Source organism: Nestor notabilis, unplaced genomic scaffold (assembly GCF_000696875.1).
Source record: "Nestor notabilis isolate BGI_N333 unplaced genomic scaffold, ASM69687v1 scaffold6472, whole genome shotgun sequence".
Taxonomy (NCBI): Eukaryota; Metazoa; Chordata; class Aves; order Psittaciformes; family Psittacidae; genus Nestor; species Nestor notabilis.
Genome location: NW_009916887.1, coordinates 26,809 through 39,282, shown reverse-complemented (window position 1 = coordinate 39,282; position 12,474 = coordinate 26,809). Strand labels below are relative to the sequence as shown.

The window sequence follows — 12,474 nt, the reverse complement described above, 5'->3', positions numbered from 1 at the left end:
TCATCCTTGGCGCATCAATCCAGCCTGCCCAGATTCCTCTGTAGAGCCCTCAAACAGATCAACTCTCTGAACCAGGTTAATGTTGTCTGCAAACTTACTGAGGATGCACTTGATGCCCTCATCCAGATCATTGATAAAGATATTAAACAAAACTGGCACCAGTCCTGAGCCCTGGGGAACACCACCTGTGACTGGCCACCAACTGGATTTAACTCCACTACCACTCTTGGGGCTTGGCCATCCAGACAGTTCTTTACTCAGTGAACAGTATGCCCGTCCAAGCCATGAGTAGCCAGTTTCTCCAGGAAAGTGCTGTCAGAGACAGTATCAAATGCTTTACTGAAGTCCAAATAGACAACGTCCAAAGCCTGTCCCTCATCAACCAGGCAGATCACCTTATCATAGAGGGAGACCAGATTGGTCAAGCAGGACCTGCCCTCCATGAACCCATGCTGACTGGGTCTGATCACCTGGTTGTCCTGTTCATGCTTTGTGATGACACTCAAGATCTGCTCCATAACCTTCCCTGGCACTGAGGTCAGGCTGACAGGCCTGTAGTTACCTGGATCCTCCTTCTGGCCCTTCCTGTAGATGGTGTCACTTCCAGTTGACTGGGACCTCCCCAGTTAGCCAGAACTCCTGATTCATGATGGAAAGTGGCTCAGTGAGCACTTCTGCCAGGTCCCTCAGTACCCTTGGGTGGATCCCACCCAGCCCCACAGACTTTTGTGTGTCTAAGTGGTGTAGCAGGTCACTAACCATTTCCCCTTGGATTATGGGGGCTTCATTCTGCACCCTGTCTCCATCTAGCTCAGGGGGCTAAGACCTGAGAACAACTGGCCTTACTATTAAATACTGAGGCAAAGAAGTCATTAATTACCTCAGCCTTTTCCTCAGCCTTTGTCACTATGTTTCCCCTATATCCAGTGAAGGATAGAGTTTCTCCTTAGCCCTCCTTATGTTGATAATGCATTTATAGAAACATTTTTAACTGTGTTTTACAGCAGTAGCCAGATGAAGTTCTAATTTGGCTTTGGCCCTTCTCATCTTCCCCCTACATAACCTCACAACATCCTTGTAGTCCTCCTGAGCTGCTTACCCCTTTTTCCAGAGGTCATAAACTCTCCTTTTTTTCCTGAGTTCCAGCCAAAGCTCACTGTTCAGCCATGCCACATCTTTGCCACTAGCTCATCTTTTGGCACATGGGGATGGCCTGCTCTTGCACCTTTAAAATGTCCCTCTTGAAGAATATCCAGCCTTCCTGGACTCCTCTGCCCTTCAGGACTGCCTCCCAAGAGACTCTGTCAACCAAGCTCCTAAAAAGGCCAAACTCTGCCCTCCAAGGCAGTCCAAGGTAGCAGTTCTGCTGACCCCCCTTCTTACTTCTCCAAGAATCAAAACCTCTGTAATTTTGTGATCGCTATGCTCAAGATGGCCTCCAACCATCACATCATCCACAAGTCATTCTCTCCTCACAAACAGGTCCAGTGGGGCACCTTCCCTAGTTGGCTCACTAGGGAAATAAAATCTAGGGATATAAAATCAATGGGTATTTTCAGATGCTGAGCAGCTCTTAATCCCTCCACAAATCAGAGTAAATGTCTCTGAATATTTGGATTCATACTCTTACCTTCATAATAATTTGCTTAGCACAAGAAGTATCAGGCAAAAGTGATGCTGCAAAAATATTATGCAAAAAGGAATGTAAAATCTTTGCATCTTCTCTAGAACACAGCTAGAAAATTCTGTCCTCCAGCAGCAATTACAGCAGCCTCACAGTTGCTCTGCTTCCCACTTCCAGCTAATAGGCTTGTGGCTTATTAAAGCTAGAGCAAAGCAGTTGTCTATTCTCACCTTGGCCATGCCACTTCTCTTCCTGTACCATTCTGACACTACCCTAAGAGCCAGGGAAAACCATCATACCAAGATAGTTCCCTGTGTGTTGCCAGCACAGTATGACACAACTAACGTCTGCAATGTTAACAACCCTTTTACATCATCAGAAAAGTGTGAGAGGACTGAAAACCAGAAGAGTTATTATCTCACTCAATGGACAATGTACCATTACTTTCTTCAGGGATCCAACTGGATTAAAGGTCTCTGCTGTGAGGGACCTCATGGAGATCCTTCTTCATGAGATACTTCAGGCAACTACTGTGCATGTTAGGGTTAGCAACAAGGGTTTAAAATGAACAAATGACAATGACCTTTAAGCTCTGAATTAGAACCAAAGGACACTATCAATTGGTTGGTCAGGAGTGACTATCCATAGACCGTAACAATGATAACCAGAAACAAGGGCTGTAAAAGAACAGTTGAGATCCAGACAAACTGCAGATTGATTTGTAGGTGTACATGGGGTTGGTGGTGTGGAATGTAACTTTAGTCAGACAAGGTCTCCCCCGTAGAAATCTTCATCTCTCGAGCAACTTGCTTTCTCAGTCCTGTCCCTATTTTAACCTCAGCTGCTATTACTTCCTTCCTGCTTGTTAACCCCTTCCCTTGTAACAGGACTGCAGAACCCTGAAGTCAGCCAAGTCTTTGTGGAATGGCAAATGGCTATTCAAGCTGTAGGTACTCAAGCAAAGTCCTTGTCTCTTTTAATTCCTAAACAGTCTGTGTTCTTCTGGAAGAGACTGCCAGTGACCACTGAGAGATCTAATGTGTGCAAAGGAAAAAGCACTATGTCTCTTTAATCACTGTGCTTCTGATCTGGGGCTGAGAAGATCCCATCTTCTTCAGCACAATGTCAAAGAAAATGGCATGGTTTATGTAGCCAGATACTGACTCACAGGTCATGTGATAAGTATGATAAATATGCATGGAACCATGCTATGAATTGTGGAATTTCTCTCAGCCCTGTTTCAGTCAAAGTGGTTACAACCTACAGAAGTTCCTATAAAGACTGGAAAATTCATTGGATTTCCAATCCTGTAAGGACTGAAAATGGTACACCCTGAGAGTGCCTTTCAACTCATCCAGTCTTTGGATTGACCCCTTCATAGCTCTATAGACACACAGGAGACAAGGTGGGAGTGGTGGGCAGCTACAATCCCAAGAGGAAGCAGTGTGAGTTGGGACCATCCCTGGCCCACACACGATTTCTGAAAACATCTGAGTAAGAAGGGTAGACCAGGAACTTGTTTCTGGGCAGCTGTTGGAAAATGGCAGTGTTTGCTTAAAGGAAGAGGACTGGGGTGCCTTTCCCAGTGTAGGAACAACTTCCATACAAGTGCCAATTTCCAAGCACAGATTACGGTCAATGAAAATATCATACAATTATGTGCAGTGACACTCTGAACATAAGATGCAGTTCAAATAGGTGGAAAGGCAGTGTCAGATTCTAGCTTATAGTCAAAACCAGCAGCACTAGTAAAGTCACTACCACAGTGTGTAATCATTTGCTAGGACAAAAGAGATGAAACAAGCAGCAAGTACATAGGTAGTCTCTTCTGTGCTTCTCCACAATAAGCAGAGTATACTAATTCAAAATCCAGCAGTTCTCCTAAATTGGTTTGGTTTTTTGTTTGGGGTTGTTTTTTTCTTTGCAGAAACCATCCCCTCATTTTGAAATTTAGTCATTGCTTTGGAAAGCCCAGGGCATTTTAATAGCACTTTTCTGCAAATGGAGATAGATGAGACAGGAAAAAAGAAAGTGGGAGCCACACAAATGTGATAGTTGTGAAACAAACTACTCACCTGGGAGATCTGCTGAATACTTTCTTCTGCCTCTCAGCCATATCTCTGCAGAAGAATGTTTAAAGCTGGTGCAGTTAACTAGGTATTCACAGATAGGACAATTATGTAGATAAGGTGCCCAAGCTGGGAGTCAGAAGATTTTGTGGTAAATAACTTTTTATACAGCAGTGGGCAAGTCACTTCACTGCATGGTAGTTTTACCCATCTGTAAAACAGAGATGAAAACATTGACTTTTCTTCATGAAACAGAACCTAAAGAACAAAAAATGCTGCACAAGCCTAATTCAGATTCTTCTAGCAGGGATGGACTCACATCAATTCAGTAGGCCACAATCAAGCCTAAGAAGTTCTAAGCACCTAGAAGTAGTCATCTACTCAGCAGACAGTGATGGTTTCAATAGTTTGCTTTTTCTGAAGTTGTTTCAAACACAAAGTCAATCTTGGAAAAACATACAAATAGAAACTTGAGAAATCAACCTAAAATAACATCATTTCATTCCATCTTTATACCTCATTCCTAAAATTGTTCAGCATGTAGATCTGCTAATGTAAACAATGGGAACTTCAAACTGTGGGCTGATGACATCAGTGATGTTTCTTTATACCCATAAAAACTAATCACATAGTAAATAAAATTGATGAGTCCTACCCTCAGAGAATTAGGTGCTGCACACAGTGGTTTGGAATACAGCTACTCTCCTTAACATTTACTTATATACACCAGCAATAGATACAGTCTTCTGTGCTGGTAATTTCTCTGCTTCCTAAATATTTAGCAAAATTGTTATTGTGGACTAAGGGACATCAGTAGAACAGTTCAGTAATTTGTCCACATCTCCAGCTACCCTGTTCTCTTCCTACTGAATAGAAATAACAAGGTTGTGGGTTTTCAACAAGAAAACAGAGAAATATTCACAGAAATATTTCTCAAGAGAGAAAAATTCATCAGTGCTATGGGACACTGAGGAGGCTGCAAATGCACATTCAAGCTCAAGTTGCAATTTAGGAAAATAATTCCAAGAAAGTAAATTTTCTTGTCATTCAAGCACAACAGAGCCTGTAAGCTGTTTCCAATGGCTGTTACCGGTGAGCAGTCAGACCCACAACCACTCTGCTCAGAGATGTTTTGAGCTCCAGAAATGGACCAGTCCCCCCCTCCCCCAATCACTAACAGTTTAGTTTGCAAATGCAGGCTCAGGTCTAGCAGTGGGAGTCTCAGTGATGTCAACGCAGAGCTTTGCTGACACAGCTGCCTCCCTCATTTCAGGATTAGAGCCACCAGCTTGTATCAGTAGAGGCTTATGAAGAAGCCCAGTTCTTTGCTCACCCTCATGAGGACAGCAGCTCTCCCCAAATACAATTAAATGATTTTTAAACCAGCAGCTAAGTACCTGCAATGGCACGGTTACTATGGCAGCCATGCCAGGTTTTTTGTGCAAAGAGAGATATTAAATAGCAGTGAGCATTATGAGCAGAAAGTAACAGCAAGTCAGTGCAACCTTAAAACTTTAGAATCCTACTGAAATGAATGTCTACAAGTATTAAAACACAGCTATAGCTTTTGTCATTTTTAAAAATGCATTGAGAGACCTAATTATTTCATTGTTCACAAAACAAAACATTAATACCACTCTCTTTGGGGAAATAATTGGCTACTTCTGTGTGGTGAAGTAAGGAGGCAGAGGTGAGATCTGCAGAAAAGACTGTTCATGTTGTGACAAACCAGTGGCATCTAAATAAAATAAAAGGCACAGATTGCAATTACTGGTGCATGGATAGATGCATAGTATGTGTCATATACATCTGCGTGTGTGCGTCTGTGTGCAAAGCAACGAATATAACTTGAAAAGGCTTTTGCCTACTACTCATCTATGTTGTCAGCCTGAAACCAGAGGATCAGAATTATATCTCCAAATCCTACCTGATGTATTCTTTTCTTTCCGGCTTGTTTTATTATTCAGCTTCAAAACCATTGAAAAAATACATTATAGTATTGTGTAGCATTCAGAACAAGCAAGTAAGTGAATCTGGAAGAGGCACTGAAATTAAGTCTATCTATCTGTTGAGTTTGTCTTTCCTTAAAGACTTGCAGGACCACCCACTGCCTTACAATGTCTAGGTAATAAGCATTGTGCAACCGAGGTGTAGGATGCTGCCAATACCACTCAGTTAACATATCTCAGCATTTGGGAAACTTCAGAAAGCATATTTTGACTGTTTCTTCCTCCCTTCAACCAAAATACTCATATTGAGCTGTGCCATATTTGGAGTATATTCTCAATACACTAATTTGCACTTAAAAGCCCTAAATAGTACACTAAATAGCACTTTAAATTGTTTCATAAATGTAAAACAAGTCACACAGAGAAAACATAGTATTCTCAGTCTATCCTCATGGGAATGTATGGAGCAAAATGGACAAATCTGGCCTCCTCTTTTCAGTATTTACAGCTGAGAGTAAATCTTACTCTCTCTATTTTCCAAATTCATGGCCTGCTGTAGTGTTTTCTGTATGTAGTGTCCTGTGCTGGCATTGCAAATACTGTATGCGTTTCAAAAGAGAACGTCAGAAAATTGATTGCTTTTTTAAAAAATCCACATTCTGCTGTTGTGTTTCCATACATAATGTACTCTGTGTGTCTAAAATGTGTACAGCCATTCTGCATGACTGATACCAGAAATGCTATAAAACAATCTGGGTAAATTTTGGGGAGGGGAAGAGCAGGAATTCTCCCCCCAGTGATACTGTACACAGGTATAAACCAGCACAAACAGAATATACTCAAATACTAAAACACAACTCACAGTCAGTCCACTGCCTCTCCAAAGCTCTGAGCGACAGTAGGCTTCATGACAAACAGGTCATACATACGCCATCTGATGTCATGCAAAAACATAATCTGATTTCTAACTGCAGTCTTCTGCTCACAGGACTAGGAACCAATGCACGCCCGTTTCTGAATCTGCCCCTCTATGTGGAAGTACAGGTGGCTGCTGTTACCCCTAACGTGATCACCTTTTGTTTCTCCTCCCACTTAACAGACTTTATTTCATTTTGGTGCAGTGCACATGAATGCAGTGTCTAGGACAGATGTGCTACCTTTTATAAGTGTTGCTGTAGAAGTCTTTAGCTGTAAACCCTTAATTTGCAGCTGGAACTCTAATAAACAGTACATAGTGTTTCAATAGCCTTCTGCTTATATGTTTGAAGATTCGAAACTGAATGGTGAGGTGGCCAAGGCGGCGCTGGCAAACGAAGACTGTCCCCACATAGACCAGGCTATTACGCCTGATGAGGGCCTGCCCTTTACCCGCTCTGGCACTCGGGAGAGATATGGACCCTGCTTCCTCTTATCAACCGGGGAATATCCCTGCCCGCCTGATGGAGGAATAAGAAAGGGTATGTAGCTGGGGTCCTGGAACCACATAGTTAGCAACCGTTTTAAATAAGAGAAAAGTCAGCTGTAGCTGTAGCACGCGATAGTGCGCTTGCTGTACAGATGCACGTTTGGGCTGGAAACCACCACCTGATGTCTGCATTTGGAGTTTCTAACCTATTTCTTTCAGAAAGAAAAGCCTGAGGAGCTGTAACTACCCCAATGCAGCTATGCTAGGCAGTCAAGTCTTCCACCCCAGCTGGTGCAGTTACTTTAGTGGAGGATGCTCTACAGTGTCCTTAAATTAGCCCATCCTCGAAGGAAGAGGCCAATTTACATTTCATAGCAATGAAGGTTTGCCATTTGGAAAGCTCACAGATCTTACCAGATTCTAAGGAGCACAGACTTGGAGGTGGCAGACGGAAAAGACAAAACACAAAAGCAAAACATCCTCAAGAAATAGGAAATTATTATTTGGCTACCTTAACAGAGCACTAAAACAAATTATTTGGATATCATAGCTGTTTAGCTCAACAGAGAAAGAGAAGCATACAAGAACATCTGTTAGCACAGGTGTCTTACAACTGGAAAATAATCCACGTAAAATCACTTTCCTTTCATAAATATATCATTACCAGTTAGTTTCTCAGGCTTCTGACAGCTACGGATCTCTCAGAAGTAACTGCATTTCAGTTTGCTAATGGTCAGAATAATCTATTTGGTAACAGAAGTCAAATCAAATAAGAAAATTTTCCTTCTTAAAATAGGCTGTTTTGTTCAAATAATTTAATGTGAGGGAACCATGCAACCAAAATCAGAGTTACATATATATGCATCAAAGTTGATAAGGAATGGGAAAATTGGAAACGAAATTTCTCTCTTTAAATCAGTGTTTATCGCTGGTGTACTGTATATAATATATGATATAGTCAATATTTAAAAACAGCAAAGATTGTATGATGTAACCATACACTGAGTATGGAGTACAAAATTCCCATGTGCCATTGTATGATGGGCAATAGTTATAGTAAATGCCTGTTATAGATAGTGTATGTATTTATAAGTTTTAAAGCTTATCATCAACAAAGATATAGTTGGACCACAAGACTTTCATATGAAAGTATATCCTCTAAATTTTACCTTTGTAGCAAAGCGTTTTACTTGATTCTGTATCGGATAAGCATTGGCCGCGTTCATTCAGCCTGGGCGAGTTCGGGTGGTTCCAGTGGATCAGGGGAACACTCCAAATGGCACATCCTTTGGGATGGGGAATGTATGGTTTTCACGATGCACTGCAACCGCCTCTTGTTACTGAATGAAACAGAGGCTGGTTGGCTAAAGAGTAATATATGTCAGCATATTGTTGGCCTGTTTGAAACACGTTGAGAGCATCTTAATTGTTGTTCCAACAGAAAATCATCCATAGTTCATGCAACTCTCTGTACACTTGCTGAGCTGTTTACGTGCATGTCTTAAAGAGAATGGAGGTGGGGGAGGGAGGGAGGGAAATCAAATGCATGCAATTTTGGTTTTGTTTTTTTCTTTTAAAGTGCTGTGAACAAAGGAGTAGTATCTCTATAGCAACACAATAAATTCTATGGACTGTGCTGCCTTTTCCCCCTCCTGCCCCCAAAGATACCAGAAACCTTAATTTTGCCTGAGGTCAAAATGCATGAAGTGGGAGAGGTATGCGCGAGTATATGACAGACACAGAAAATCTCTCCCACTGACTCTTTTTCTTTTTAGGGTACAACCATCTTGCTGCCTGTAGGATCAATTACGTAGCCTGACCATCCTTGAGAAACGCTGTTTTGGGAGGGGGTGAGGGGGGAGGGTATATATATATTTTTTTTCTTAAACTTGTTCTGTACTTCAATGGCCTTCTGAGTCATGTTGCAAGCGATACTACTCTCGGCATGTCCATGCATGCAGATGGTATTGAACTGGCTACAATGTTGACCTCATTCTTAGTCCATTCTGTCATTGATCCAATGCTGTACTTTGCATTTTTCTTTTAAATGAAGGTTACGAAATGTCACGGAGCCTTAACAGCATAGCTGGCATAAGTGGAAAAGCGATAGGATTATCCTCAGTGTCTGCGCCCTACAGCTCTCCTAGTCCAGTGAGACGTTCTTGGTCTCCCATCCCATCTATTTTGTAGCATGGATCAGTAGCAGAGAATGGTCTAAAAAGCTTTATTTTCAATTAGCCTATGCTATGTTGCATATAAACCAGGTGACTAAGTCTGAAGATGCAATGTCTCACAGTAGCACCTGCTGGAAATGGTGTTACTACTGATGCTAGGTGACAACACTCCTAAATAGCACTCAGATGACAATAGGCAGGCATTTACGTAGAACTGGTGGGCCATACACGCTGCATGGTATCAGTACATAGAATGAAGGGTAGATGCACCAGATAGTTTCCTTCCTGGTGCATCCTGCTAGTATATGCTTATTTTAGCTAATGGTGGATCTACTGGCTCTGTATGGAATGGGTTAGGCATTTAGTCGATGCTGAAACATGCCAACGATGGAAGATTTTGCTTTTCTCAGGATATTTTTGAGCCATAGGAACCCTGCAGGAGTTTGAGCAAACAAGCACAGTAGGATGAAACGTTGCATGGGCACCTATTTTAAGCTGAAAGCAATACTCAGACACACTGTAGAGAGGTCTCAGTCTGGCTGACTGCATGGGAAAAAAAAAAATCCTGTTGAAGAAGAATATGGCTGCCTCTGCATGTAGCTATTTCACCTTTTCCTCCTTCCTTTAACACTAAGATGCCGAGCTTGATGTGAAAAGCACAGGGAAGAAGCTCAAGTACTGATTGTATTCTTTACATGCAGATCTTTGCAAAGAAAGTCCAGTCATTGCTAAATATATGCCAACAGAGGCAGTCAGAGTGACCTGACAAGGCAAGATGGAGATGAACATTGATGGCTAATAAACATCTGTGTGGAACTGTGCAGGCATAGAAGACCTTCTCATTTGGACAAAGTTAACTCGCTCCATGCAGGTTTTATGGATGATTCTTCGTGGTTTTGGAGTTGTACTAGAGATGCAGGCTTTTTCTACGGCCAAAATGTAACAAAACTGTAGAAGATCCTTTTTTTTTTTTTTAAATCTATTTTTTTGTTCCATAGCATGAATTGCATGAAGACAAAAAGAAAAAAAAAGGCAAAAAAAGAAAAGAAAAACTACCAACAAAAACCAAGAAACACTGAAAATGTATGACTAAGGAGGAAAAAAAAAAAAAAAAAAAGCAAAGTTATATATTTTCTTTCAAAGCTCTTTACTTTTACATACATTGTTGTAGCCAAAATGTAAAACGTTATAAAACTGTACATTTCTTTGCTATGGATAGCTTCTTTTTGTATACAAGATACAGAGTAATGGTTTTAAAAAGCGCAATCAGGCAGTCATCGGTCATATTGACCACGCCTTCACAGTTCATCACACCAACATGGAAATCAAGAACTTTTAATCCAACTAGAAGTGTATAAAAATAAGAAAAACTTTTTCCTGTCTGTTTTTGTTGGCATGCTTGTGACACATGGGACCTTCCTTCGGACCTGACAGTAACAGCTGGTTAATTTTCCAGCTCTGGTTATGTTGTATTTTATTGATGTATAGATCCAACGTAAAGACCCTTCATAAATTGTTCATATTAAGTAATCAGTATGAATTTTAAACAAAAGAGGTGTTATTTTAAAACTGGGACTTATAGTACAAAATCAGGAAAATACTCAAGTATAAATGGTCTCAAAGTTTAAGAAACAAGACAACAGCATTGTATGCAATTTAGTACTGAGTAAAATGCATGCACAATGTTATGCAAAACAATTCTAGCATGAAATAAATTTTGTATCATGGTTTCAGTGCCTGCTGTATAGTGTAAAGGGGAATCCTTTTCTGAAGCGATCAGGGGTTTCCAGAGACTTGCTTCTAAAATCTTGAATAAATAGTGTTCTCAACAGAAATGTAGGAGAAAAGCTTGGTATCGCTTTGGTTCTACAATGCTAATTTTGGTTAGTAGATAATAAATGAAGCCTGCAAACACTTGATACAATCAATGTCTAAAGAACTCTCACCATTAGTAATTTTACGAGGGAAGATTAAAACCCCGATAATTATCTAGGTATCTTCCTTTTCCCTCCTCAACAATAATAAAAGTTTGTCTTTTTAGCTGACTAAATGAATTCAGTTTTTCTTACTTCTTTGGGGCCCATCCTTCACTTGTTCTTCACTGAACCACAGCAGTCCACCTGATACAAAAGTCTGAAAGAAATCCAGAAGTCCAAGTTGCACTTTATTTGCCACACAAAACACGCAGCACTAAGAACCGAGAAACACAGTGGGATTTAATTTCACTTTAGATGCTCCAAATGACAACTATGGACTATGTATCAACAGCATTCTAGCTGCTGAAGCATTTTTGGTAAAGTACTTTTATAAGGAAGGATATACCTTTATCCTCATGTACGAAACTTCAAAAGAGCTGGCAACCTTCTAGGCAAGCCACGGCATTTGCGACTGCTGCTGAGAATGGAAATGTAAGGGAACTATATTCCTGTGGTCTGGAGGAAGCAGAGATTAAACCCCCAAAACCAGAAGAAACACTCATGGCTCTGGTAAGTGCTAAATTATAAAAAAAACCAACCAAACAACCACAGCTGGACCTTGTCTTCACAAAACTCTACTCCAAAAGGAAAAATCAAGGAAAACCTCAAGCTGTGTTTTAGGAATAGAAGGCAGGCTGATAATCTGAATTTGTACGTAATTAGAAGACTCCTTCATAGTCCTCAATGTAGCATCACGTACTTGATTTCTACTTGAGTTGACTATCCTTGTTCCCCCCAAGCTATTTTTCTCCCACTGTTTCCATGCTGTTATTCTCAGTTCATAAATGGGCAATTTCTTAGCTCCAGAGTAAGATCCAGGTTAATCCAGGATCCTAAAGTTGCCTAATGAACAGCTCTTCCTCTTATAATGTACTAAGAATCAAGCAATAGATCTATCTGTTCCGTTTTTTTATTTAACACTAAATCAAGGGCCCAGCATGAAGGCTGTTCAGATTCTCCATTCCCATAAGGAATACTAACAATTCAGCCCTGCAAATCCCACACTGATCTTCCCTTTCCACTCTGCTTTGCATATATATACGAGCCTCAGCTGACAGATTGGAGACACATGCCCATTCTGTGCTACTCTTTACACCTACCAGTCCCCTTTTCATTTCGGTACTTCTCTGAGCTTATTCCGATTTGAGGTAACTGTGTCTTTTGGGCGACTTCTATAAATCCCTCAGAAACAGATCAGCTCTTCCCATCCACCACCCTTCAGGAGATGCTCTAAAGCTTAATGTCTGCCTGACCCCAGAGTCACCCTTGCACACAGT

The 12,474-nt window shown here is 41.0% G+C and overlaps 1 protein-coding gene across 1 annotated transcript in view; it reads left to right on the top strand.

Moving 5' to 3' along the window:
- KCNC1 (potassium voltage-gated channel, Shaw-related subfamily, member 1) overlaps positions 1-11,068 on the top strand; it is a 21,998-nt gene extending 10,930 nt beyond the window's left edge. The window contains exons 2-3 of the mRNA XM_010024799.1: positions 6,911-7,099; positions 9,923-11,068. Of these exons, the coding sequence (XP_010023101.1) occupies positions 6,911-7,099; positions 9,923-9,987 (254 nt within the window). The 3' untranslated portion in view covers positions 9,988-11,068. The remainder of the gene's footprint in view (positions 1-6,910; positions 7,100-9,922) is intronic.
- The last annotated feature ends 1,406 nt before the right edge of the window (positions 11,069-12,474 follow it).